Source organism: Phascolarctos cinereus, unplaced genomic scaffold (genome assembly GCF_003287225.1).
Source record: "Phascolarctos cinereus isolate Bilbo 61053 unplaced genomic scaffold, phaCin_HiC Scaffold_7;HRSCAF=346, whole genome shotgun sequence".
In the NCBI taxonomy this organism is placed as follows: domain Eukaryota; kingdom Metazoa; phylum Chordata; class Mammalia; order Diprotodontia; family Phascolarctidae; genus Phascolarctos; species Phascolarctos cinereus.
The window spans coordinates 46,230,438-46,255,778 of NW_027556180.1; the positions used below are offsets into that span (position 1 = coordinate 46,230,438).

The following is a 25,341-nucleotide window of genomic DNA, read 5'->3' on the forward strand; positions in this document are numbered from 1 at the left end:
TATATATAAAAAAGGGAAAAACCAACAAATTCAATACTTTGTAACTACTTTTCACTATTGTTAGGAAGAGAGAGACAAGCAGTTTGGGGATGAGTGTAAGAGAGAGGGTGAGATCAAGAAAGGCTCTGTGAAAAGATGTGGTACTTAAGTTGTGTCTTGAAGTATATGAAGCATTCTGTGAAGTGGAGAGCATTCTAGGTCTGGGAGAGACAGTGCAAAGAGGCACCACAAAGGGAGATCAGAGGACCAAACAGAAGGAATAGAAAGAAAAGTGGTTTGTCTGGAGCACAACGTATAGGAATGAAAATGGAAAGAGAGATTGAGACCAGGATGTAATGGGCATTAAAAGCCTAATAGAGCCGTTTATATTTGATCCTAGAGGCAATAGGAGTTTTACTGAGTAAGAAAATGATATAGTCAGAGCTGCATTTCACTTTGACAACCATATAAAGGATAGATTGGAGAAGAAAAACACTTGAAGAAGGGACACCATTTCCAAAGCTATTGTAATAGTCTAAGCAAGAGGGAAACAGGAGCTGAACTATGGTGTAGTTAACGACGAGGAGAGATCTAGATATGTGGGGTGAGAGAGTCAAAGATCTCTTGAGAGAGTCGAGGTATCAAACGTAGGCAACTAGAAGAAGAGTGACAACCCTGGTAGAAATAGAGAAATCTGGGAAAGGTGTGATTTGGGGGTTAATGATAATAAGTTCTATTTTAGACATGTTGAATTTGAGATACCTATAGGACAGCTATTTCAAAATCAATCAACAGGTGTTTATTAAGAGCCTACTAGGTGCCAGTCTATACTAGGCATGGCGGTTACAAACATAATTAAAGAAACAATCCCTACCTGCATGGAGTTTCTATTTCAACAGAGACAACAAGGATATATACAGATGTATAAAGAATAAATATAAATGCAGAATAATTTAATACAAGGCTCTTTGAAAGAAAGATCACTCACATTTAAAGGGATCAGGAAAGGAAGATCAAAAGAAGGTGATATCTAAGATGTATCTTAAAGGAAAAGGGGGACTGTATAAGGTCAAGATGAGAAAGGAAAGCAGTTGAGGCATGGAGGTCAGCTAATGCAAGGAACTGGAAGATAAAATGTTGTACAAAGTAAAAGACGAGTAGTGATGTCCAATGAAGCTAGAAAAGACAGTTTGCCAGAAAGTCATGAATCACTCTAAAAGTTAAGCAAAAAGTTTATATATGATTCTAGAGGCAATGGGAAACCACCAGGGCTTATCTGTGCTTATGGAAAATCATTTTGACAGTAGTGTGGAAATGGACAGAGACTTAAGGCAGGAATCCAAATTAGGAGGCTGTTGCAATAATCTAGATGAGAGGTGATAAGGGTCTTGAACTAAGGAGTCAGATTCAAAAGACTTAATAACTGAATAGTTATGTGGGGTGAAGGAGAATAAGGAATTGTAGATAATACCAATTATCAAAATGAAAGACTGGAAAAATGATAGGGCTTTCAACAAAAGCAAAAAAGTCTGGGAGAATTGGTTGGGGGGGGTGTGAATGAGTTCTGATTTGGACATGTTGAGGCCTCTAGGATAACCATCTTAAAATATACAATAAGCAGCTGTTGATACTAGACTGAAACTCAGGAAAGAGACTAAAGGGGGATATATAGATCTAGGAGTTATCTGTGTAAAGGTGAAAATTAAATCTAAGATGGTTGATGGAGTCAATGAGAAGACAGAGAAAGTCCCAGGACAGAGATGATATGGCAAGTATTGAGTCAGACAGGAAAACTAAGAGAAGTATCCTAAACATCTAGAAATGAGAGAGTGGTCAACATTATCAAATGCAGCAAAGAGATCAAGATGAATAATAACTGAGAAAAAAAACCATTAGATTTGGCGAATAAGACACTGCTGAAAACTTTAAGGGGAAAAAAAAAGTTAATAGAAGCATTAGCTGAAATGGAGGACCAGATGGGAAAGTAATGGGCCAGAGTGGGAACTAGTTTTCCCCCATACAGGCTAATTTGTCTTTTCAGGTTATTATGGTTTCTCCTTAGAAAGCTATATATTTATCTCCTTTGCTAGCTATCTTCTTCCTCCTCATCATCTTCATTCTGGTCACCTTGCTCCTTAACATCTGTTCTGTTAAATAAATCAGGCATGTAGAAATAACTAGCAAATGGAATCCTCCCTAAGAATAACAAGCCTATTTTTATTCTGTTTTTTCAAACTGTTTCAATCTAGTTTCCTGAATCATTTTATCTTTAGTCAGTATTAAAAAAAAACACGCCACTGTTTAGAAGTTATTTTTAGCCATCAAAAGTAGTTTTATGTTATCTTAGTTTCCTTATCTATTAACAGAATACTTTTTTTAACCTATAAATATGATATAATAACCTGGTACTGAGAGGAATTCCAAGTCACACACACAGATTTTTCCATTCTTCAAGGCTAGTTCATATCACACTTAAGACTTAGAAAACCATGCCAGAAAGTCACAGTAACAATAGATACTTTCTCCAAGGGCAAACAGTGTATGTTGTTCCAATTTTTAAAAAGACAAAATGCAGTATAGTACTATCATTTTAACTTGATAGCCCAAACATATTATATTATATGGAAGAGTAAGGTTAGGAGGCTGCTTTCCTTTTTCCTTTCAGATTTGATCAAGGAAAGTCCATCAGATTGTCATAGAAGTACATTTATTTAAAGGAATAAGTAACTTGGCATGGAAGTCACTCTTTATACAGAAAAGGAACAGCAAAACCAAATTAGTCCTCTAAAGAACCTCCTGCTATAATAAGAGGAAGATGTGAGACTAAGCCTCTGAAAATAAAATGTCTGTGCACTGCATTCCACATTCTTTTGTAAAATGGACAAGAGGAAACAAAATTAAAAGCAATAAAACATCTCTACCACTCAGCCACAGTATTTGTAAGCTGACTTGGTGAAGAGACTGGAAATTTAGATATGGAAATAATGCCTTACGATATCTTCACTTTGGTATTAACCAAACGCTGCTAGTTAATGAACTAATAACTGTCACAGAAAATTAACAAAGATTCATGAAAATGACACTGTGATCAGCATAAACATAGCCTTTACATTACACTGATAATTCTGCATGAGTTCAGATCAGGCATAATGTTCAATACTTCAGTGACTTGAGTATGATACCAGAAACACTCTGGCGCCTCCTACTGGATGTTCACTATTATGAAGCCAGAAGAATACAGAAGGAAAAATGCACCAGGGGGCTTTCCTGTACACCAAATACTGAGGAAACAACAGGAAGGGAAAGGACATGAAAATAGTTCATTCCTTTTGAAGAGCTTCTTGTTTTAAGTCTTCAGGCCTAATCTTGTATAATTTCTTCCAAACAACTATCAAGGTTTCACAGATTCCATCCTTAGGACTTTGAAAAACATTTCTCAAAAGCTACCACTAGATTTTTATTTGCTTTCTACTTAATTCTTCTTTGGGCATAAACAGAAGATGAATAAAGATTCATAACAGAGGGTCAATTTAATAATTATGACTAAGACTGCATTTTTTAAGGAATCTTGTAAGATGTTAACATCTGCTTCACGCATACATATCAAACACATCTTAAGCTAAGAGTCCAGACACATGCTAAGATCAGACCAGAAACTAGCACAGGGCATGAAGAGCCAGAGCCTACGGGCTGACCTAAGATAAGTGTGGAATGTTTCCTCCTAGATTGGCTCCACTGCTTTGGCCAGCCCTGGGTGACTCCCTATGCCTTCACGCTTCTCTCCTGAAGTATGCCTTCCAAAGTAGCATTGCCAGGGGATCCATGCCATATCCATGCCACATCCATGCCACAGTGGGATGCCCAGAATCACTGGGGGACTAGAAAGAGGAGAATCAGCAGGGGATCAACCACCATGTCCCCCAAAATATTTAACTTTTAGGTGGCTAGGGGAAAGTGTTTCACAAGCTACAAAGTACTACATAAAAAAAGTTAATTTAGTGTTGTGTGTGTCTTCAGCTGGTACCTAAAGTTATACATGAATTACAGGAAAGAGCATAGACAGAAAAAAATACAATAACTGTGTTAAAAGGGCTACTCAATTTCATACTTAAATGCAAAAATAGACTTGTGATGTCATCAATGTGCCTACTACCTCCAACAGTGCCAAATGAAATCCATTCATGTCTGCCCATCCTGTAAAAATGCTATCTGTGTCCCTGATTGTTTGCCCCAGGAGGTCTACCTAATGTGCTGGGGGCCTCCCTCACTTTCTCTCAACATATGAGGATATAAATGAATCATTGGTTATCCCTTGATCCTACCATGTAATCAGCCCATTTTTTTTCCATTTCCTTCTTAAAAATGTTATCCTTTACATAGCTTCTCCTTCATAATTCTTTTCTTCTAATGTGTTGCAGCCTTTTCAAATTCAGCATAAAATTCTCTCTCTCTGTCTCTCTCCCCTCTTCTTCCCCTACCCTCACCCCAAAAGGAATCCAAAGAAGCAGGATAATTTTGAAAGCAAGAGGTTGTATATACTTAAAAGAAAAGCAAAGGGGCAGCTTAGATGGTGCAGTGGATAGAGCACCAGCCCTGAGTCAGGAGGACCTGAGTTCAAATCCGGTCTCAGATAGCTGTGTGACCCTGGGCAAGTCACTTAACCCTGACGGCCTCACCAAAAAAAATTAATAAAACAAGCAGGTACATGAAAGAGACCTACTGTTGCATGAACAATCCTCTTTCTCTGTTTTCTATATGTGCAAATGTCCATTCTGTTTGGTGTCTGGTGATCTTAAAAGGACTTTATAAATTCCTAAAAGCAATCCAGCACCCTCTCCTCTTCTTCATTTGGGGTCTAACTCATTGTTCAATGGCAGTCTCTGTCCAAAAATTTTATCTGTCCCTCCATTCATCTACCTAATTATCTGGATGACCTCATAGGTTGTCCAAAGACTCTCAGATTGAATAATGGGCATTTTATTCCCTTAGTTTTTTTCTCTGTCGATATGTTAGGTAAAACTTTTTTGAGTGATTATGGATCTCACTTAGGACATTTTGCAATGTTACAGAGCTTGAAACAATTAGCACAATGCTATCCCCAAACAGAAGCATGCGGAGGGACTTTACCATCTATACAGAATGCCTCCTTGACTAGGATTCTGCACTGGATCTCCTCCATGACAGTGGTAAATGAATGAATAAATGAAAAATGGAGAGAAAATATTTTTAATTGAAAAACAGAATAAAATCACGCTAGCCCCAAACTTATGTCTTTGTGAGGTACCTATAACAGGCTGCACTGTCCCTTTTGTTATTTTTGTACATGTCATCTTTCCTCCTGAATTTTAAGCAGGAGCAGGGCCCTGTACATAAGAGATGATCAATTAAAAATAACTGTTGGATGAATGATCATATATTGTGTAAGCAGCTTTTTTACATTGCAAAGAGTCTTAAAGAATCCCATTCTGCTATTAACAGGAGATAAACTAATGTTGACAGAGAAGTGACTAGTACTAATCGGAACTCATGACCCTTGGCTTGACTGCTTGCACAAATGATCGTTAAACACTCTCAGGAATGGGAATGGGTGTAATTTCAGTTTTAGAGTTCATCAGTATCTCCTTTGATCTAACTTAGTGTTATCCCTAATTTTTCCTACTGAAACATGATTAAATTTGTGCTTAACACTGAGATGCTGGTACAGAAAATTGTGCCTGTAAATGAACAGGACATGAGGTATTTAATTAGCCTTAGAATTTATTTCAACACTTCAGTGATATGTCATTTTGTTGATATGGGTAGATCCTCCACTCACTGACTGCACTCTCTCTCCAACAACCTACATAAAGGAATGAATGAAAAAGCAGACCATATACTTACTATTTGCAAGGCAATGTGCTAAATGCTAGGAATGCAAGTAGAAGAGCCAGACAATCCCTACTCTCAAAACATTCGCATTCTAATAGGGAGAGAGAACACATATAGAAGGCTTCAGCTGCAAATCAGATGGAAAGGAAGAAGCTTCTTTGGGTGCAGTTGCAAAGCAGGTGGTAATACATCTTCTTTAACTATTTCCACTGATAGTCTTAATTCTTCCTTACAACATCACTAATGTTTAATAGGAATGTATATGTATAGCCTGTATCAGATTGTGTGCCGTATTGGGGAGGGAGGCGGGGATGAAAGAGGAGAAAAATTAAAACTCTAAAGCTTATGGAAGTAATTCTTGATAAATCAAAATAAATTTAAAAATTTTTAGAAAACTATTTCCATTGATAAAAACCATATCCATTTCTGATATTGAATGATTTGATAGTAGCAAAAAACATTGGTAGAAACAAGAACTTTCTTTTCAAGATCTTTAGTAGCTACAGCTGCTGAGGCAGCAGGGGCTGAAGCAACTCTGGGTGGCAGTTGGTGGAGCTTTCAGACCCCTTCTCCACAAGTGTTGAGTAAGTGATGACGAACTGCAATTATCTAAATTATCTACTAAAGCTCTTTATCTGTCTAAAGCAGAGCAACTAGAAATTTTTTTTTTACTTATTTTAATGATTATGTCACCTTTTAGGAGGTTGAACTAATGAGGAAGTGGTCTTTGAGAGTTACTTTGGCCAAAAATTTCATCATCTTTTGGTGAACCTGGCAGTGAATTTTTTTGTACACAGCTGGGCTTGGTCCTTGTACAACAGACAAATTAACCATCCTTAGGCCACTGTAGTTAAGGCCTACTCCAATTCCATATCACATTGTGAAGGTGATTCTGAGTTCTCTGATTTTTCTCAGCTACCAAACCAGAAGTGCTTCTAGCATAAGCCTGATGATGATTAGAAGGAATATCTGAACAAAAATTCTAGAAACCCTAGCTATACAGGTCCTCTGGAATTCATTAGGCCTACTCTCCTGCCTCAGAATAGGAGTCAATTTAAACTTTACCATTAAGAAAGGCATTTCTTCTTACTTTAAAGATCAAGACTCCAGTCTTCCTTACCAAACTATCCCTATTCCAACCCAACAAACTTAGTTCAAGGCAGTATGATGGTAGAAGAGGAGGGGGTAATTCTGTGACTTTGATTGAAGGAAAGTTTATGTCTGAGGTGAAAAGGGAATTACAGGTCTGAGAGGAGAAAGAGGATGTAGTAGTGGAGGGAGAAAGTCAGTGATGGTAAAATCTATCAACCAACAAATCAAAAGCATTTGTTAAGAGCCTGATCATTGTTATTATCATCTTCGGACCTCCAGTTCACACGTTTCCCTCCCAAATACATTCAATACTTAGCTTATAATCTTTTTCTTTACTCTAGCCCTTGTTCCCTTAAAACACTGTGACCTCCCAGTACTTTATCATCTTTAACATTCTTGATCCCTTTCATTTATTTTTCTCAATCATGCATAGTACTGATCACAAATTAGAACCTCACCTCATTTTCTGAAGCTCAAATAAATTTGTCCTAGGTACCACAATTCCTAATGATGTCTCTGGTTAAAATCATAGAATATTCCTTAACAAAGAACACAACCAAAGAAGTAACTTTATTCAATGACTCTTTGATTATTAATCAAAGGCATTCACCACTATCACAGAAGATGCTCTGTACAAGATCCCAATGGAAAACGGATTCCCAACAGATACTGAGGTCTTCCAGATGCTCCTGTTTGCAGGAGCAAACTGCTGTTGTTACACTAAGTGCATGAAGCCCTACAATACTAAAGGGTCTTTTCAAAGGAGCCTAAAACTATATAAAAGTATAACAATTTATAGAGGAAAACCTAAAAGGATGAAAAATGTAAAACTATTTTAAAGAGATCAGTATAACAATTTATAGAGGAAAACCTAAAAGGATGAAAAATGTCCACTGTCCAGATTGAGGCATGTGGCTGGATGGCCAGTCCATTGAGTTAATGTATCAATAGATAAATCTAGGTTAGGTATTGTTGACAACGAGTTGGTCCCAGAAATGAATAAGAGGAAGAGAATTGGCTGAACTGCACTGGAAACTGTGCACTGTTTTAATGATCACAAGTCTCTCCCTATTACAAAGACTCTCAAAAAATACCCCACACAAATGTTCTCCCACTAGGGCTGTGAATCTCAAAAACCATAGTCTACGAAGGATCAAAGCTGCATGTGAGGCAATAGGAAATGGAAAAATAAATGGCAAGCACAAGAAGGTTATAGCATATATTCAGTAATGATCAATATGTGGAAAGTAGTGTCTGGGAAATATGAACTACAACCTGAAAAGGGTTTGTGGGGAGAGAAGATTATGTGGTGAGAGAAAGTGATAACAAAGGGCCAGCTATCCCAAGTGCTCCACTACTATTACCCCTAAAATATACAAAGGCTTAGAGGAATGCTGCAGAGAAGTCCAACAGATCCTCTGTGGAAACTCTAGGGAGAAGTTTGCCAAGGATGAGAAGTAATAGACAGGATACATTTGTGCATGAATGCAAGTAACACCTGCATATGAGACCACAGCTCCACTGAAAAACTAACAAAGATTCCTGTGAATGGCCTTTGAGTAAAATATCATAGTGTTACAAGAGCAGTGCAAAACCCACCATACAATGAGAAGAGTCAGGCTACATTTCTGAACTGCTCTGAATGATGGCTCTGGCCTCTCCCCCAACACAAACTTTGAGCCACTATCCTATCCCTTGTTACCACACAAATATCCCACTCTAAAGCGGTACCCTCTGGAATGTCTGCTCAATAGGTAACAGACTTGTTTTATCTTAAACCTTTTCCTTTCTTGCTCTTTCCATCTTCTTGAACTCACTGAAACCCAGCTCCCTCCTGATAATATAGCTTCTCTTTCCAGTACTAACCGCACTTTAACTCATACTACACCTTGCCCGCTCACCACTTCACTGGTTGAAGTTAGGGAGGTGAAAGATTCCTTGCTCCTCAATGACACTTTCAGGCTCTCCCTCTTCTTCTATCACTCAGTAAGCTTCTTTGGGGTTCATTCAATCCATATTTATCACTTAGTCGAGATTCTGGTAGCTGTTACCAACTGAGCTCCAAAATACCACTCTCCTTTTAGTGACAACTTTAGTCTCTCCCCTAAGGTCTATCATCACTCTAGGGGACTTAATCATACATAATAATACACTCTCAAACACCCTCACCTCCCAATTCCTCAACTTGCTCACTTCCCCTACCACTCTATCATCCCACAGTTACAGAGGTTGTCATATCCCTTGATCTCGCGGTCTCACACAAATGCACCATGTCCACCTTCATAAACTCTGAACTTTCCAGGTATGTTCACAATCTGGTGTCATTCCTCCTCTCACTCTGCCTTGCAACACCCCTTCACCTAGTCCTTTAGTCTCAACATAACCTACCATCCCTCCATCCTTCAGTTCTCAGCCAGGGCACGACCTTGGCACTAGCTATATACTCCTTTCCTTTCCCTAGCCTGACTCTTTAGTAAGCCAGTTCAACCATTTACCGTCCTCTTCTCTCAAAGATCTGGCTCTCCCAAGCCTCTGCCTTGTACTACTCCCACAACTGCTGTCTTCCCTCCTACTCACATACTACTTAACAAAGACAGAGAAAATTACAAAACCATGCTTACTGGGTCTACTAGAGACAGCTAAGTAATACAGTGGATAAAGCACTTGGCCTGGAGTTAGAAAGATCTGAGTTCAAATCCAGCTTCAGAAACTTACTAGCTGTGTGACCCTGGGGAAGTTACCTAACTTCTATTAGCCTCAATTTTAAAATGGGGATAAATAATAACAGTACCTACCTCAAAGAGTTCTTCTGGGGATCAAATAAGATAATATTTGTAAAAGCATTTAGTACAGTGCCTGGGACATAGTAGGTGCTTAACAGATGCTCATTCCACCTCCACTAGAAATTATTTTACATAATCTCAAATAGGTCCTCACTGATGCAAGACAATCCTTTCACACCTCTCTAACTGATTCACTATCCTGCTCACCACAGAGACTTTCCCAAATTTTTCCACCCTTCTTCAAACCTACCGTGGCTCCATCTCCTTTCCCTCTCTTAGTGGAGAACTTTGTCGCATGTTTCACTGAAAAAAGCTAAAAGATTTGCAGAGTTCCCTCTTTCTGCCTAACCTCACCCTTATCATTCATAGGCCTTCTGCCACCATTTTGCCCCACATGAAGAAGTGGTCCTTCTCTTTGTCAAGTCTAAGCCCTCTACATGTACAAGTGATCTCATTCCATCCTGTCTTCTCCAGAGGACTGCCCCTTCTAACATCCCTACTATCATTAATCATCAATCTCTCCCTGCTTATCTTCTTACTTCTATCAACAGGCCCATGTATCCCCCATCCTAAAACACAAAACAAAACAAAAAAAAACCTCTCTTGATCCATCCATCCCCGCTAGCTATCATCTCTTATCTTTCCTCCCTTTTGTGGTTAAACTCCATGAGAAAGCCATCTCAGTTAATGCCTCTAATTCCTTTCCTTTCAGTCTTTTCTAAAATCTCCGAAGTCTACCCTTTGACTTACAATTCAACTCAAACTGCTCTCTCCTAAGTTTGGGATGATTCTTACTTGCCAGATTTAATGGCCTTTTCTCTGCCAATTCTGAACCTGTTGACCATGTATCCTCTCCTCATTTATACTGAATTCTCTCTACGTTTTTGTGATACTATTGTCTGCTGGATCCTCCCCTATGAGGCTGACAGATCCTTCCTCACCTCTGCGGTATCTTTATCCAGGTCACACACTAGGGACGTCACCCAAGACTCTGTCCAAGGCCCCCTTCTCTATTTCACTTGGTGAATTTATCGTATTCATTAATTTTTTTATGCGGATGGTTCCCAGTGCTCATCTAGCCCTAAGCTCTTTCTAGCCTCCAATCTCACATCTCCAGCTCTGGATCAGGCGTCTCAAACTGCACGTCCTGTGGACACCAGGAAGTCAACGAATCAAAGATTGCTCTCATTATTGTTTCCCCCAAGCCGTCCCCTCTTCCTAACTTCCCTATTACTGTCAAAGGCACCGTCAACCCCCAGTCACCTGAATACAAAGCTATGGGGCCGTTCTTGACTCCTCACTCTCTCTTACTGCCTCCTTCATATCCAATGACTGGTCAAGTCCTGTCATTTCTACCTTCACAGCCCTGCCTTCCCTCCTGTGACCCTGCAATTACGCTGGTGCAGGCCTGTCATCACCTCATGCTTAGACTATTACAACAGTCTACTAACTGGTCTCCATACTTTAATTCTCTCCCCACACCAGTCCATCTTCCATTCAGAGATCCAATCAGTTTTCCTAAATCACAGGTCCTACCACCTCATTCTCTTTTCAATAAACATCAGTGGCTCCCTATCACCTCAGATATAAAATCCTCCGTTTGGCCATTAAAGCCCTTCACAACCCGGACCTTTCCTACCTTTCCAGTCTTCTTCTACCTTACTCTCCTCCACATATTCTGGGATCAAGTGCCTCTAAACTGTCTGGTCTTTCTTATACATAGAATTCCTAATTCTAAATTTTCACTGAATGTCCCCCAGATTTGGAATTCTTTCCCTCCTCATCTTCAACTCCTGCCTTACTGTTAGGATGCCTTCAAGTACCAGCCAAAGTCCCACCTTCTCCAAGAATCCTTTCCCAATCCTTCTTAATGTTAGTGTCTTCCATCTATTGATTATCTCCAAATCATCCAGTATATCTCTTATCTGCACACAAATGTTTGCATGTTGTCTCCCCCATTACAGACCAGGAGCTCCTTAGAAGCAAAAAGAATGTCTTTTGCCTCTCACTAGATGCCAACAGCATAGCACAGTGCATGGCAAATAGTAGGCACTTAATCAACACTAGCTGACTGACTTACTGAGGGCCACACTATAAATAATAAGGACCCCTCTTGGCATAAATCCCTCTGAACTGCATGGAGTCATACCGATGTGTTTGAAGAGTCTAGAGTTTCGACGCTGTTTCAGAACCAAAAGTGCCTTTTAAACAGGAAGATGCCACTGCTTTTAAATTCATTGTTATTTTAGTAAACTAACAATTCTGTGCTTCTTTATTTTAGTATATAATAACCGCTTGATAAGCTCAGTACCAACAAAACTAATGGCTCATTTATTCTGTTCCTCTTTCCTTGTTTGCTAGTAATTTCTTGCTAAGGTACATTTTTTACTAAATGAGACAGCAGAATGCATACTATCCTATGAGATAATCACCAAGGCTTCTCATAACTGACAGGCAGATAGAAGACAGGTTACAGAAAAAAAAATTTAAGAAGCAAGGTGGCACAGTAGGGTAGAAAATACAGGAGTTTGCCAGGAATCTGAATTGTGGTTTGTACTTTGGTGAAATAATCAACAATTGAATCTGCCAGTTACACAAAGGCAGGAGGGGGAGTATGAGACCAGAGTTCTATATCCAGTATCCCTTGTGAGCCAGAGGTGACAAAGCCTACTTGTCCCTTCTCAGCACTCACGCTAGTCATGCCCTGGCTCCTGCCAACCCAGCCAGTCTTCTGCCACATTACTGCCCTCTCTCTACACCTTACAGTACAGCTCCCTGGCCTGCTCGCCACTTCTCTCTGTACCTTCATACAGGGATGTCCCCCACTACTTAGTACTCTCCTGACTGTCATCTAGCCTCCCAGAATCTCAGGCTGGCTTCCTAAATGATTTGGCTGAAACCATATCTCCAACAGCAGGTCTTTCCCAGTCCCACAAGCTGCTACTGTTTTGCTTTCTAAGATTACCTTTTATCATGTATGTATGTATGTATGTATGTATGTATGTATGTATGTATGGTCTCCACCATTAGAATGTAAGTCACTTGAGGGCAGGGAGCTATTTTTTACTTTCTTTGTAATCATCAGTTCTTCACATAGTACCTGGCACATAGTAAATGTTTATTTTAATAAGTTTTTAATTACAATTAAGTAATCCTTACACACAAGCTTAAATGCTATTTGACTGATTAATTGATCAACTAGTATGCTGTGAGGAAAAAAGAGACCTCAATATCAAAAATAATTTGAAATAGGAGTATTATGTAAATTTAGGGCATGAATTAACTCTTAATTACTGATGAGAATTTGAATAAGCTTCGTCTGGGTAACAACATCACAAAATCTTAAAACTGAAATGAACCTTAGAGGCCATTGAGTCCAACTCCTTCATTTTACCAAAGATATTTTATATTTACTAGATTAAGTATGAATTGGACTAAAAAAAGCTTCTGAGGTTTCTTTCAACTCTGATTCAGAAAAAAAAATGAGAAAAATCAGAGCAGAAAGACTCTGGAACAAAGTTCTTACACATTATTATAGGATTTCAGGTCCCCTAATCCAAGCTCTCTAATTTCACAGATCAGAAATTTTATCTCAATAATGTTAAATGACCTGCCCAAGGTCATACACAAAGAAAATAGCAGGGCTGAGATTTGAACCCATGTACTCAGCTGTCCAATTTATTTCTCTTTCCATGCACATGCTGTGGCTAATTATAATTTACTAATAAAATCTTCCTTCTTGGTGCAAGTTTCAAAACTACTCACCCAACCAAATTTTTCTCTGATACACCAAATATCACAATTAAATGATCTTAATTTCACTCTTTTCCCTTTACCTTTCCTCTATCAGCTGAAACCAAACATGGAAAACAAAGTAGCAAAAGTTGGACAATATTGGAAGATCAGTACGAGATCTGATTAATCCACAAATGATACAAACATATTATAGAATAAGAATGTTAAAAGAATATTTTTGCCAATGACTTACCCTTTCTCATATGTGAATTCATCTTTAAGTGAATTAGCTGATGCCTCACCAATAAAGACTGAAGGAATGTCAATCTTCTTTAAAATACCAACTGTATTTTAAAAAAAGAGAGAATATCTTTAAATTCTTTTTATAAATAAAACCCAATTCAACTGCCCTAACAATAATATTAATACTTTAGGAAGCAATTCCAGATAGCCCTTAATTATTCATAGGTAGATTTTTGACATCGTAAGTTTTGCCTCAGCAAATCTTCTGGATTTGATACTTGTTTTATTTATTTACTTTAAAAAATGATCCTCTACTAAAGCTCTTCTCTAACAACTCATCATTACAATGCTGTGAGTTCTTGAAGAGATATATATATGTAAAGTGCTTTGCAAAGCTAACGTGCTGTATAAATGCTGCAGCTGTCATTGCCGTTGTTAAAGGCTAGGCTGGCAAAATACACATTCTGGCAGATTCTCCACCAAGCTAGAGAGGCTTCACTTTCTCCATTTAGACTGAATGCTTTGTCACTGGACCACTGACATCACACCAGGAGCCAAATGTTCATTCCTATAGCAGCTCTGGAAGCTCATCTACTAAGATATGGAGGAGACAGCACTTGTAGCAGGGAAGGGAATTCCCTCAATCAGCAATATCCCAGTCTCTTGAAGTATGAAAAGTTGATGTGATAATCTTATCTACTGAGACAGAAAGGAAATGTTATTTTTTCTTTCCACACGTAGGTCAGCTACTAAAAATGGCATTTTTTAAAAAATGAAAATACTACCCAGTTTTAGGGAAACTGCAGCCAAATAGAGAATGCTAAAGAGAACAGCTAAACTGAGTTAAAAATGTTTTATAATAGGAGTATGAGAACTAACCACACACATCCCTAGGCTGGCATGACAAATAAAGAGGCGTTGGCTGGGTCGAAGAGGGAAACTGGTGAACAAACTTCTAGTATCACTTAAGTCTGATCTTTACAACGTATTATATTTTTTCAATTTGAAGTCTTGTGAGCTCCCAGAACTTCTGACACATGCCTATTCAAATACTAATACAAACTTACATTCTTAGAGCAAAATAAAAATAACTTTAATTAGCCACTACTTGGGGAATATCTGCATCACTGATACCTACAATTATTAAATAATAAAGAGTTAATAGTACAATAATTTAATGTAGTCTTGTTATCTGACCAGTTAATTAAACAGACTTCTCTTCTGAGAAAGAACATATTCATTTTTAGAGATAATAAGCCTAAGATTTTAAAAGATTCTGCCACATATTTTCCTATAACCAAATGTGGAAAATTCAGAAAATAATTTATAATTATCCCAACGAATAATGCTCTTTAGAGCTTTTAACTATCAAGGTGTCAAGCCAAAGTCCAAGTCTTTTAAAAATGCTTCTCTGACATTTACTAATCTCTAAGTTACTAACCACTGATAACAAATTACTTCTGTCTTTTATAGTTTCCTAAGCCAATGAAGAACCGACTCCCTGGCTATCGTCACATGGTAATAATGTAATTAATGAAAAAGAGTTTCTTTTCACTGTGGAAACTTACAGAAAATTAAAAAGCTCTTTTCATTAGACTGCTGACTAATTGTGAAGGGGTAGGGGGGGAAGGGATGTTATTTCACTATCTTTGAGGCTCTGCCAATATGAAAGCACAGATTTGAGACTAGGTTAGTCCATCCTGTGGGAAAACAAACAAAAAAACCCATTTCTATGGTTAGGTATCTTAATAGTTAGTGGCTTCTAAACCGTCATTCAATCTTGGATTCATGAAACTCCTACCCTAGGAAGATATCTATACTTTTTTTGACCTGCAATTCATTATAAGGCCCGTTTTAGTCGTTAGGCTGGTCCCTAAAAAGGGAAAAATAATAATTTAAGTATAGCACCCAAAGTTTGCAAAGTATTGCCCAATAAATAAGTTGTCAAAGGATATGACCAGAAGAAAAGGAAGAAATTCAAGTTATCAAGAGCCATGTGATAAAATGGTCCAAATGACTAATAATTAGAGAAATACAAATTAAAGCAACTCTGAGGTTCCCACCTCACACTCATCTGATTAGCAAAGTTAACAAAAACCCAAAATGACAAATGTTGACAAGTATGGAGGAAAACAAGACATACTGATATAATACTGGTGAAGTTGTGACTTGGTCCAGACATTCTAGGAAGAGAAAAGGGGGTGTGATTTCACAAATATATAGAGAACTGAATCAAATCAAACGGTTAGGGCAGCTTTCAAACAAGGAAGTCAAAGCTATCTATAATCATATGAAAAAATGCTCTAAATCACTATTGGTCAACGAAACACAAATTAAAACAACTCTGAGGTACCACCTCATACTTATCAGATTGGCTAATATGATGGAAAAGGTAAATGACCGTTAGAAGGGATGTGGGAAAACTGGGAAACTAACATACTGTTGATGGACTTGGAACTGATCCAACCATTCTGGAGAGCAATTCTGAACTATGCCCAAAGGACAGTAAGACCATGCATGCTTTCTGACCCAGCAATACCATTACTAGGCCTGTATACCAAAGAGTTTAAAAAAAAAAAGGAAAAAGATCTATACGTACAAAAATATTTACAGCAGCTCTTTTTGTGGTGACAAAAAATTGGAAATTAAGGAATCAACTGGGGAATGACTGAACAAGTTGCAGTATATGAGTATGGTGGAATATTATTGTGCAATAAGAAATTACAAGCAGGATGCTTTCAGAAAAACTTGAGAATATTTATGCGAACAAATACAAAGTGAAGTGAGCAGAACCAGGAGGACATTGTACATAGTAAGAGCAATACTATATGATGGTCAACTATGACAGCTATTTTGAAACAATGCAACGATCCAAAACAATTCTGAACAACTCATGATGAAAAATGCTATCCACCTCCAGAGAAAGAACTGATAGATTCTGAATGAAGATTGAAGCATACTTTTTTAAAACTTTATTTTTCTTGGGTTTATTTTTTGGTTTTTGGTGTTTGGGGTCTGGGTAGTTATGCGGATATGGACTTCTCGCATGCAAGTTATGTTACTCATCGTGGTTCACCAAATTTTACTGGCAGGAATTCTCCAAGAATACAGCTGAATTCCTTTCTACTACAACTCCCTTCTCCTAATTTGAAGGCTTTCTGGTAAAAACCATGAAAAGATTAGGGACTCTTGTATTAGAAAATAGTAGACAGATGATTAGATAATAGGCAATCAATTAAGAAAATCTATAACAGAGGTGCTAATATCTTCAGTTTCTACTTCCCAATGCATGTTTTAATTTACTTTCTTCTCTAATAATATCAAGTAAAACTAGAATTGGATTTTCATCAGTAAGAGAATACTGGATTTTATGGCATGGCCAGAAAATATAACCACTTTAAAAGTTCAACTTAGGTTTTAACTTCTCAAATCTAGATGATAATACTTAAAAGCCAATAACTTCAGAAGGACTGAAGGCATTTTTTGTTCCCAACATACTTAATTGCATGCCATTACTCAATAATCCCATGCTCTCTTTATCTTTAATAACAGCCCTTCAACAGTTACACATCATAGCTCCTTTCATACTCTGAATCAAATGGTTCTTGATGATGTAATAGTATTCCAGTTTAGATATTAAGAGAAAGAGTAATTAAACATGGTCTTGTCAAACAACAACAACAAAAAAAAACCACGGTCTTAAAAGGAAAAGTATTATAGTATTCTACACAAAACACTGCAGGATCTACATAGCTACAAAGCAATTAACAAATTTCTCTTCATTTTAGACCTCTTCCTCTCATGCTCCTTCCACCTTCTGGTTCTCAGACACTGGGCACTCACAGATACCACATGACACGGCATCCCTGGCCATCCTTTTAAGTATTGGTTGTACCTTCTGTCATAACTGCTGACCCAGTGATCCCAGAGAAGGAAGCAGAATACACCTTTGTTCCCCCACTGCTCACCATCACTCAGAAACCTTTCCTCCACTAAGGTTCACCCTATCCAGCCAACATCCTGGAATGCAAGTCCAGTGGAGATGAAGCCTGGCTGACCCAGTCAAAAAACAAAGTTCATGCCATCCAAGTCCCTGACATCGTCAAACTGTCTGACAACAAAAACAAATGTGATCTAACTGGTAAAAATGACATTAAAAAGACACACTGCCCCCTTTGATGTCTATGCCCTAAGGACCACAGGACTTTTTCATGTGACTGGCAGATGAAGCCTTCCATGTATGCTTTCTTACCCACTATGGAGTGAGAGTTCCTTGAAAATAGGGACTTTCTTCCTCTTCCTATTTGTAGCCCCAGCACTAAGCACAGAGCTCAGCAGACAGCAAGCACTTAAATACTTTCTTCCCTTCCCAATTTCTACCCCTTAGTGAACTAGTTCAACTATACACTATACTCTGTTCTAAAGGAAGTCTCTTGCTCCTCTGTACTAGGCATGAAAGGCTTATGCCTTTCAGTCATTTTTTAGTTACATCTGACTCTTCATGACCTCATTTAGGGTTTTCTTGGCCAAGATACTGGAGTGGTTTGCCACTTCCTTCTCCAGCTCATTTTACAGATGAGGAAACTGAGGCAAATAGGGTTAAACGACTTGCCCGGAGTCACATACTTAGTGTCTGAGGCTGGATTTGAACTCAGGAAGATGAATCTTCCTGACTCCAGTCCAGCACTCTATCTCCTGCACCACCTAGCTATCCCTTTGCTCATCCCTTGTCAAACCCCAAACCCACATTACTCTCACCATCAACCTCCAATGCTTCTATTCATGTGCTTCTAAACAGAGTTGGAGGTAGTCAAGAAACATATAAATGTGCTATCCACTAGAAATTTGTTATGGCAACTGGGTCCTCACTGCAGCAAAGCAATCCTTTTCCTTATTAAACTCTCTATCCTCACTTACTAGCTGTGTGACCCTGGGCAAGTCACTTAACCTCAACTGCCTCACCAAAAAAAATAAAAATAAAATTAAAGTCTCTATCCTAACTCCCCACAGAAGTTCCAAAGTTTTTTCTCCTCAAGTCTGCTATAGCACATCTTTTCCTGATCTTCTCAAGAAGATCTTGCCACATAATTTCACAGAGAAAATCCAGGCTTTTTGTCCTGAGCTTTCTCTTGTCCCTTTCTCTTCTCACAACCCATTTACATCACCCTTCATTCTTTCCTTCTTTAGTCTCTGATTAAGAAGTGACCCTTCTCTCTATCAAGGCAAATCCCTCTACCTGTAAGTACCTTTGATGCCATCCCCTCCCATATTTCCCAGCACACTGTCCCCAGTATCATCTCCTCTTATAGTCAATTCTGATCCACTCATTGCTTTCAGGCAGCCTACAGACACACCCATGTCTCCCTACTATCCCTGTCAGCATATCTCTCCTATCTTTTTCATCCAAACACATTAATAATGCTGTCTACACTTGTTGCTTTGACTCCATAATCTCTCATATTTTTCTAAAACTCCTCTAATACTTGACCTCAGCCCTCAACTGAAAATGCTCTTTCTAAAGCAACCACTGATTTCTTCATTGTCAAACTGAATGGCCTCTTCTCAGTTCTCCTCATTGTTGGTGTCTCTCTATCCCACCCCCATCTTGGTTCCTCTTCTGTCTTTTGTCTCTACATCTTCTCCAACTTGGAGACCTTACTTGCTCCCTTGGGTTCAACAGACAGCCTCAGTTCTTTTCATGCAACACCCGCTGGACATTTTGAACTACACATCCAACGGACATCTCAAACTCAACATATCTAGCGTAACGCTCGTTATCCATTTCCACTTCCAAACTTCAGCATTCCTGTTGAGAGCACCACAATCTTTCCAATCACCCAATTCACAGCCCTGGTATCATCCTTGACTCCACAGTCATTCATCTCACATATCGTATAAGGCCAAATATTGTTGTTTCTACCACCACAACACCTCTCACACACAAGCACTTCTCTCCACTCATACAGGCACTATTCCAATTCACGCCCTCCTCACCTTTGACCTGGATTACTTACAATAGCTTCCAAACTAGACTCTTTGCCCCAGGTTTCTTCAGACTCTGATACATCCTCCAAAGTAATTTTTTTACATCACAGGTCTGACTATGCCTTAGCCCCTGCTCAATAAGTTCTAGTGGTGCTGTCCTCCTTAGAATCAAAATACACAACTATCCCTTACCCCATCACAGTTTCGATGTATTGCAGGTCAGTGTAAGAAATTAAATGGGAATGCTGGGGGAGTTTTGCAGAAGGCTTAGACAACACACAAAAACCAGAAGACACAGGAAAAGTTTAGAAATTCAGAAATGCATAACATATACGCAAAATATTATATAACATCAACATATTTTATCTTTTGACATCATGATAATTCGGACTTCTCTCGTACAAAGGGACGGCCAGAATATTGTATACAGATTTCCCAGATCACAAGGGTGCTGCGCCCCTAACCCCAACAATATGCAAAGGATAACTGTAAACTCTTTCAAACCACTTCAGTCTGATATTTCCTACCTTTCCTGTCTTTTTATATATCAATCAACTCTGCATACTCTAGGCTCTAATAATACTGCCTGAGCTGCTATTTTTCACAAAAGATCTTCTGTCTTCCCTCTCCATGACTCTGCAGTGTTTACAATCCCATGCCTGGCATGCACTCACTCTCAGCTTCCAGAAGCTGGAATCTCTGTTTTCCTTCAACACTCAACTCAAGCTCTCTCTTTCGTGTAAAGCCTTTCTCGATCAGCTGGTACTACTCTCTCCCTCTAAACTATGTCTTTTTTTCCATCATCTATACATTCTACTTGTTTATCTATGTATATATCTTCTCTCCAATTAGATTTGAGCTCAGTGAGGGCAGAGACAGTTTCCCTTTTGACTACGTATCCCTAGGGCATGGCACAGTGCCCAGCTTCTTAATAAACGCTTTCTGATAAATTGACCACCACATGGCAGGGGTTCCAGAACCTTCAACACCCAAGTCACCCATTTTTCTGAATTAAGACACAGTATTTCTTGGGGCAGCTAGGTGGCACAGTAGATAGAGCTCTGGCCTTAGAGTCAAGAGGACCTGAGTTCCAATGTGACCTCAGACATTTGACACTCAACTAGCTGTGTGACCCTGGGCAAGTCACTTAACCCCAACTGCCTCACCAAACACACACACACACACACACACACACACACACACACAGATACAATATTTCTGATTTGGTATGAGTAGGGTCGATTATAGAGAGACTACCTTTTCCAGATTCATATGACCTTAAAGGCTACTAAAATTCAAGTGAAGAAAAAACTTAAGGTGAAAATGATAACTGTATTTGAAAAGATGTCAAGAGGAAAAGATGTGATTTGTCCTTCTTGGCCTTGGAACTTACATAAAAGTAAATTTAAGACTGAAACCAGGAAAAGCTTCCTTACACACATTTTTATGCAATAGTCAAAAGGCTGCCTCAGGGAAAGGTGGACACCTCCCTAACTAGAGGTCTCCAAGCCAAGGCTGAACTGTGTGTGGCAGGGAAAATTCTTGTATGGGTATAGATTAGGGATTTGGGAAAAGTGCTGCTGAAGACCCTTACATCACTGAAAATCTTTGTAGTTCTTCAATTGGACATCCTTCCAAAGTCAAATCCCAGTCCCAAGTCTCATACCAAATTATGCTATGGGACAGCCCTGCATTAGGTACTCATATCCTATAAGAACTTAGGAAAGTCCTCCTTTAGGAGGTGATTTCTGAGCTTAACTCTAAAAGAGGTGAGGGATTCTAAGAGGTGGAGATGAAGAAGCACATTTGTAGCACAAGAGAACTGCCTGTCCTAAGGAAAGGAAACTGGAGAGGGGCTGCTAGATGTCAGGGGCGACAAGAACACAAATGGAGTCTGGAAAGGTAGCTGGAGGAGAATAAGCCAGAGCTTTAAAGGCTGAAGACCTTGTATGTGAGCCTTGATATCACAGGGAGCCAGCGGAAGTTGGTGAGCAGGGGAACAACATGGTCAGACTCATGCTTCATAAATGCAGATTTACTCTGAATATCGTACGTGCCTTTTCGTGTTCATGTTCTAGTCAATCTAGTCAATTCTAGTCAATTAGCAATCAGGACATCATTGGTGACCTTGGACAAAGAAGTTTTAGTATGTAGTAGGATTCAGAATACAATTCTATAGAGCAGCTTTTTTAATGCAAATAAGTATCAGATGAAGAGATGACACTCAAGTTTTATTCATTCCATTTTCCAACTTTCTCATTTATTGTCCCTTACTCTTAAAATTCTGTTCTAAAACTGCCCAAGACAACCTATATCCAACTCAAAGCTTACTTCACATCAAAAAGTCTGTTAGCTTATTCTCTGATGTCACTTTTCACTTATTTTCCTTAGATAATCCTCCCTTTTTTTCCCTGAGGTTAAGAAGAGTGACATCTGCTTCTACAGTGATTCTCCCAGCATTATACTGCTAAGCTTTTCAGGCTCTTAATCCCTCGGACAAAAAAAGAACATGGGCTGTAGTGCCCACCCTGCTCCTAGTCTCCCCTAATTTCCCTGAATTACTTCAGCTGTACTACACAGGTCTGACTAGTTTAAATTTTAAACTTCTTTCTCCTGAAAAGTAAAACCCCAGATTTTTTTCTTCCCCTTCCCCTGCCGTTCATGACTTATTACCATCTAACTTCTTTAGAAACTTTCGGTCAGAGGGAGAACAATTTCTTCTAGTCTAACATTTAGAAAGACAACTAACCATAAAAGAGAATTTAAATAGGCTTTATCACCATCTGTACACAAATCTTTAGTTTAATGCCAAAATGATAGATTTCTAGCCTGAAATGGGGTGTACCTCACAAAGGCTGGCAAGAATGTAATTTCCAGGCATCTTGAGAATCTAATCAAAAGGGCTTAAAAGTAAAAAGGATGAAGGACAGAAAAGACCATGTATGTATGTATGCATGTGTGTATGTGTGTGTGTGTGTGTGTGTGTGTGTGTGTGTGTGTGTGTGTGTGTCTCCCAAGTTAGATACCACAGGCAACAGTCACAAAGAAGGAACAAAAAAAATCACACAGCTGAGGAGACAGAATCTTCAGTGTAAAACATACATACTCAGACACCTAATATTGCCAAAGTTCAGGCAATAAATAAGGAAATACAAGCACTACGAATGGAGGCAAATTTGATCTCACAGGTCTGAGGAAGACAAAACCCATGACAGGATTGTGGCTCTTAAGGGATTCGCCTTATGCAGAACAAATTCCTATGCAGGAGAAATTCTTATGCAGGGTAGGCAAGAAAGAGGAAAATGAAGTACCAGCTATTAGGAAGATACACTGCTGTAAGGAAATCCAGAAACCAGAAGGGGGAACAATAAAGGAGAGTATTTTGTTGAAGGTCAAAAGAGGGAAAAACAAAGTGATTACATCATTGGGGCATACTAAAGAACACCTGAACAGAAAGGAAACAGATGAGGAGTTGAAGAAAAATCATCACAAGCCTGACACAGAGGCCTGATACTGAGTGAGGGGGAACTTTTAATTATCCAGACATCATCCGGAGTTCTCTCTGCCAAAAGCAGAACAGCTACTAAATTCAGGAGTTGCCTTAGTGATGATGTCATCCTTCAAAAGCTGGAGTAGCAACAAGAGAAAATTCTATTTTGGATCTTATTCTCATTAAAAGGGAAGAAATTGTAGCTAGAAAAAAATTAATTTCAGCTGTCTCTATGGTCTAAGACACCAAGAAACCCCAATGAGGTTGAGGAACTAGGAGCCAAACAAGGTTAATCCCTCCTATGCTCAATAACCAGTCCCTACTCCCAGCCACTACACTCTGGCAGGACCCACAGACTTGGAACGAAGCTCAATTCTGCCCTAACCCCCACCCCCAACCCTATGCCATAGAAAGCAAGACTCATGCTCTGCCTAAGAGGGCAGCAGCTTTCTGTGCCGAACAAGAGAACCTAGCACAGAGGTAACCTGGAGCAAAACACCAGTGTGAGTGTGGGGCTGCACCGGGCCTGAGAGAAAAAAAATGAGCATCCAGCTGAGGCCAGTTCGATTGTCCCCTCTCCCATCCCTGAAGTCATTTCAGGCAGGATGCGAATTGATCATCACTGAAGAAGGCTGAGACAACTCTGAAGCCCAGCCCCAGAGGAAACCGCCATCAAAGGAAAAGGAGTCAGAAACTGAGCAACAAGAGAATATGATGGGGGCAGCTAGGTGGCACAGTGGATAGAGCACCTGAAGTCAGGAGGACCTGAGTACAAATCTGACCTCAGACCAAACACTTGACACTTACTAGCTGTGTGACCCTGGGCAAGTCACTTAACCCCAACTGCCAGAAAAATAAAAAAGATACAACAACAACAAAAAAGAGAATATAATGAAAAAAGAATGAAAATGCCAAGGATCTTAAGGAGGAAGAAAACACAATTAAAGACCTTGAGCACCAGCAGGTAAACCAAGAGAGAATATATAAATAACAGAAGGGAATATGAACTCCAGATCAGCTAAATCAATCCAGATATTTATGAATCAGTGCGAAAATCAAAGGAAAATGCATCAACATCTGATAAGCCAGCAGAACCTATGGATTCTCAAGAGGGCCAGGAACCACTGCAGAATGTTAATGAATAGTTCTAGAGAAAATAAAGAATTGTGAAAGCAGATTTTATGGTCTATGCAGCAGAAATAACAGGCAGAATAGAAACACTTGAATCCACAAAGGCAATCTCACCAAAGCAAAAGTGAAGGCAAATCTGGAAAAAGAGAAGCAAAAAAGCACTAACATTTAAAAAGGAAAGAAAAGAAAAGAAAATGACCTCTAAACAAGGAAAACGCTGCTCTCGAAGAGACAGCTTGAGGATTATAGGTCTCCCAGAAGACCAAACATGACAAATCAAAAAACCTAAAAACAGAATGCAAGAAATAATACAAGAATTCAAAGAATCCACAGAATCCCATAGAGGTGGGGAGGGGGGAACGCACAGGGCAAACTTAGCAATGAAAAAGATACGCATTAAAGAAGCCCCTAAAGCACTCCTAGGGAGGAAACTAGACATGAACAGATTATTTGCTTTGTACAGATCCCACAACAGAAATACAAGAAAGATAAACATAGCAAGCAATTAAAAAAGGTAAAGGTAACAAAACAAATTACCCAAGGGGAAAAGTGAAAAGGGGGGAGAAAAGATAGAGATACCTATGGTGTCAGCATCTCACTTCTCAAACCTTTTTATTCTGGCTTCCAAGCACTCAAATTGAAGCTGCTCCCTCCAAAATTAACAACAAGCTCTTCATTGCCAAATTTTTTCACATTTTTCAATTATTATTCTTTTCTATCCCTCTGAAACACCTGACATGGTTGGCCACCCTCTCCTGCTGGCTAACATTCTGCCCTCCCTGGGTTTTCACGACACTGGCTCTTCAGTTTGCCTACCTGTCTAACCATTTCTTCTCAGTTTCCTGTGACTTCATCTTCCATATTACTGAGGGTGTACTCACAGGCTTTGTCCTGGGCCACTTTCTATTCTCGCTACGTTCTCATATTTGGTGACATTATCAGATCCCATGGATTTCATTATCACATATATGCAGATGACTCCCAAGTTTGTATAGCCAGACCTAGTCTTACCCCTGAGCTCCAAGCAGCACTTCT

At 39.1% G+C, this 25,341-nt stretch overlaps 1 protein-coding gene across 4 annotated transcripts in view; it reads right to left on the reverse strand.

The window, feature by feature from the left end:
- Positions 1–25,341, reverse strand: part of RNF13 (ring finger protein 13) — a 96,196-nt gene that overhangs the window by 27,487 nt on the left and 43,368 nt on the right. For all 4 annotated transcript variants that reach the window (XM_020980896.2, XM_020980895.2, XM_020980894.2 and 1 more), the window contains one exon: positions 13,711–13,801. In XM_020980896.2, the coding sequence (XP_020836555.1) occupies positions 13,711–13,801 (91 nt within the window). The remainder of the gene's footprint in view (positions 1–13,710; positions 13,802–25,341) is intronic.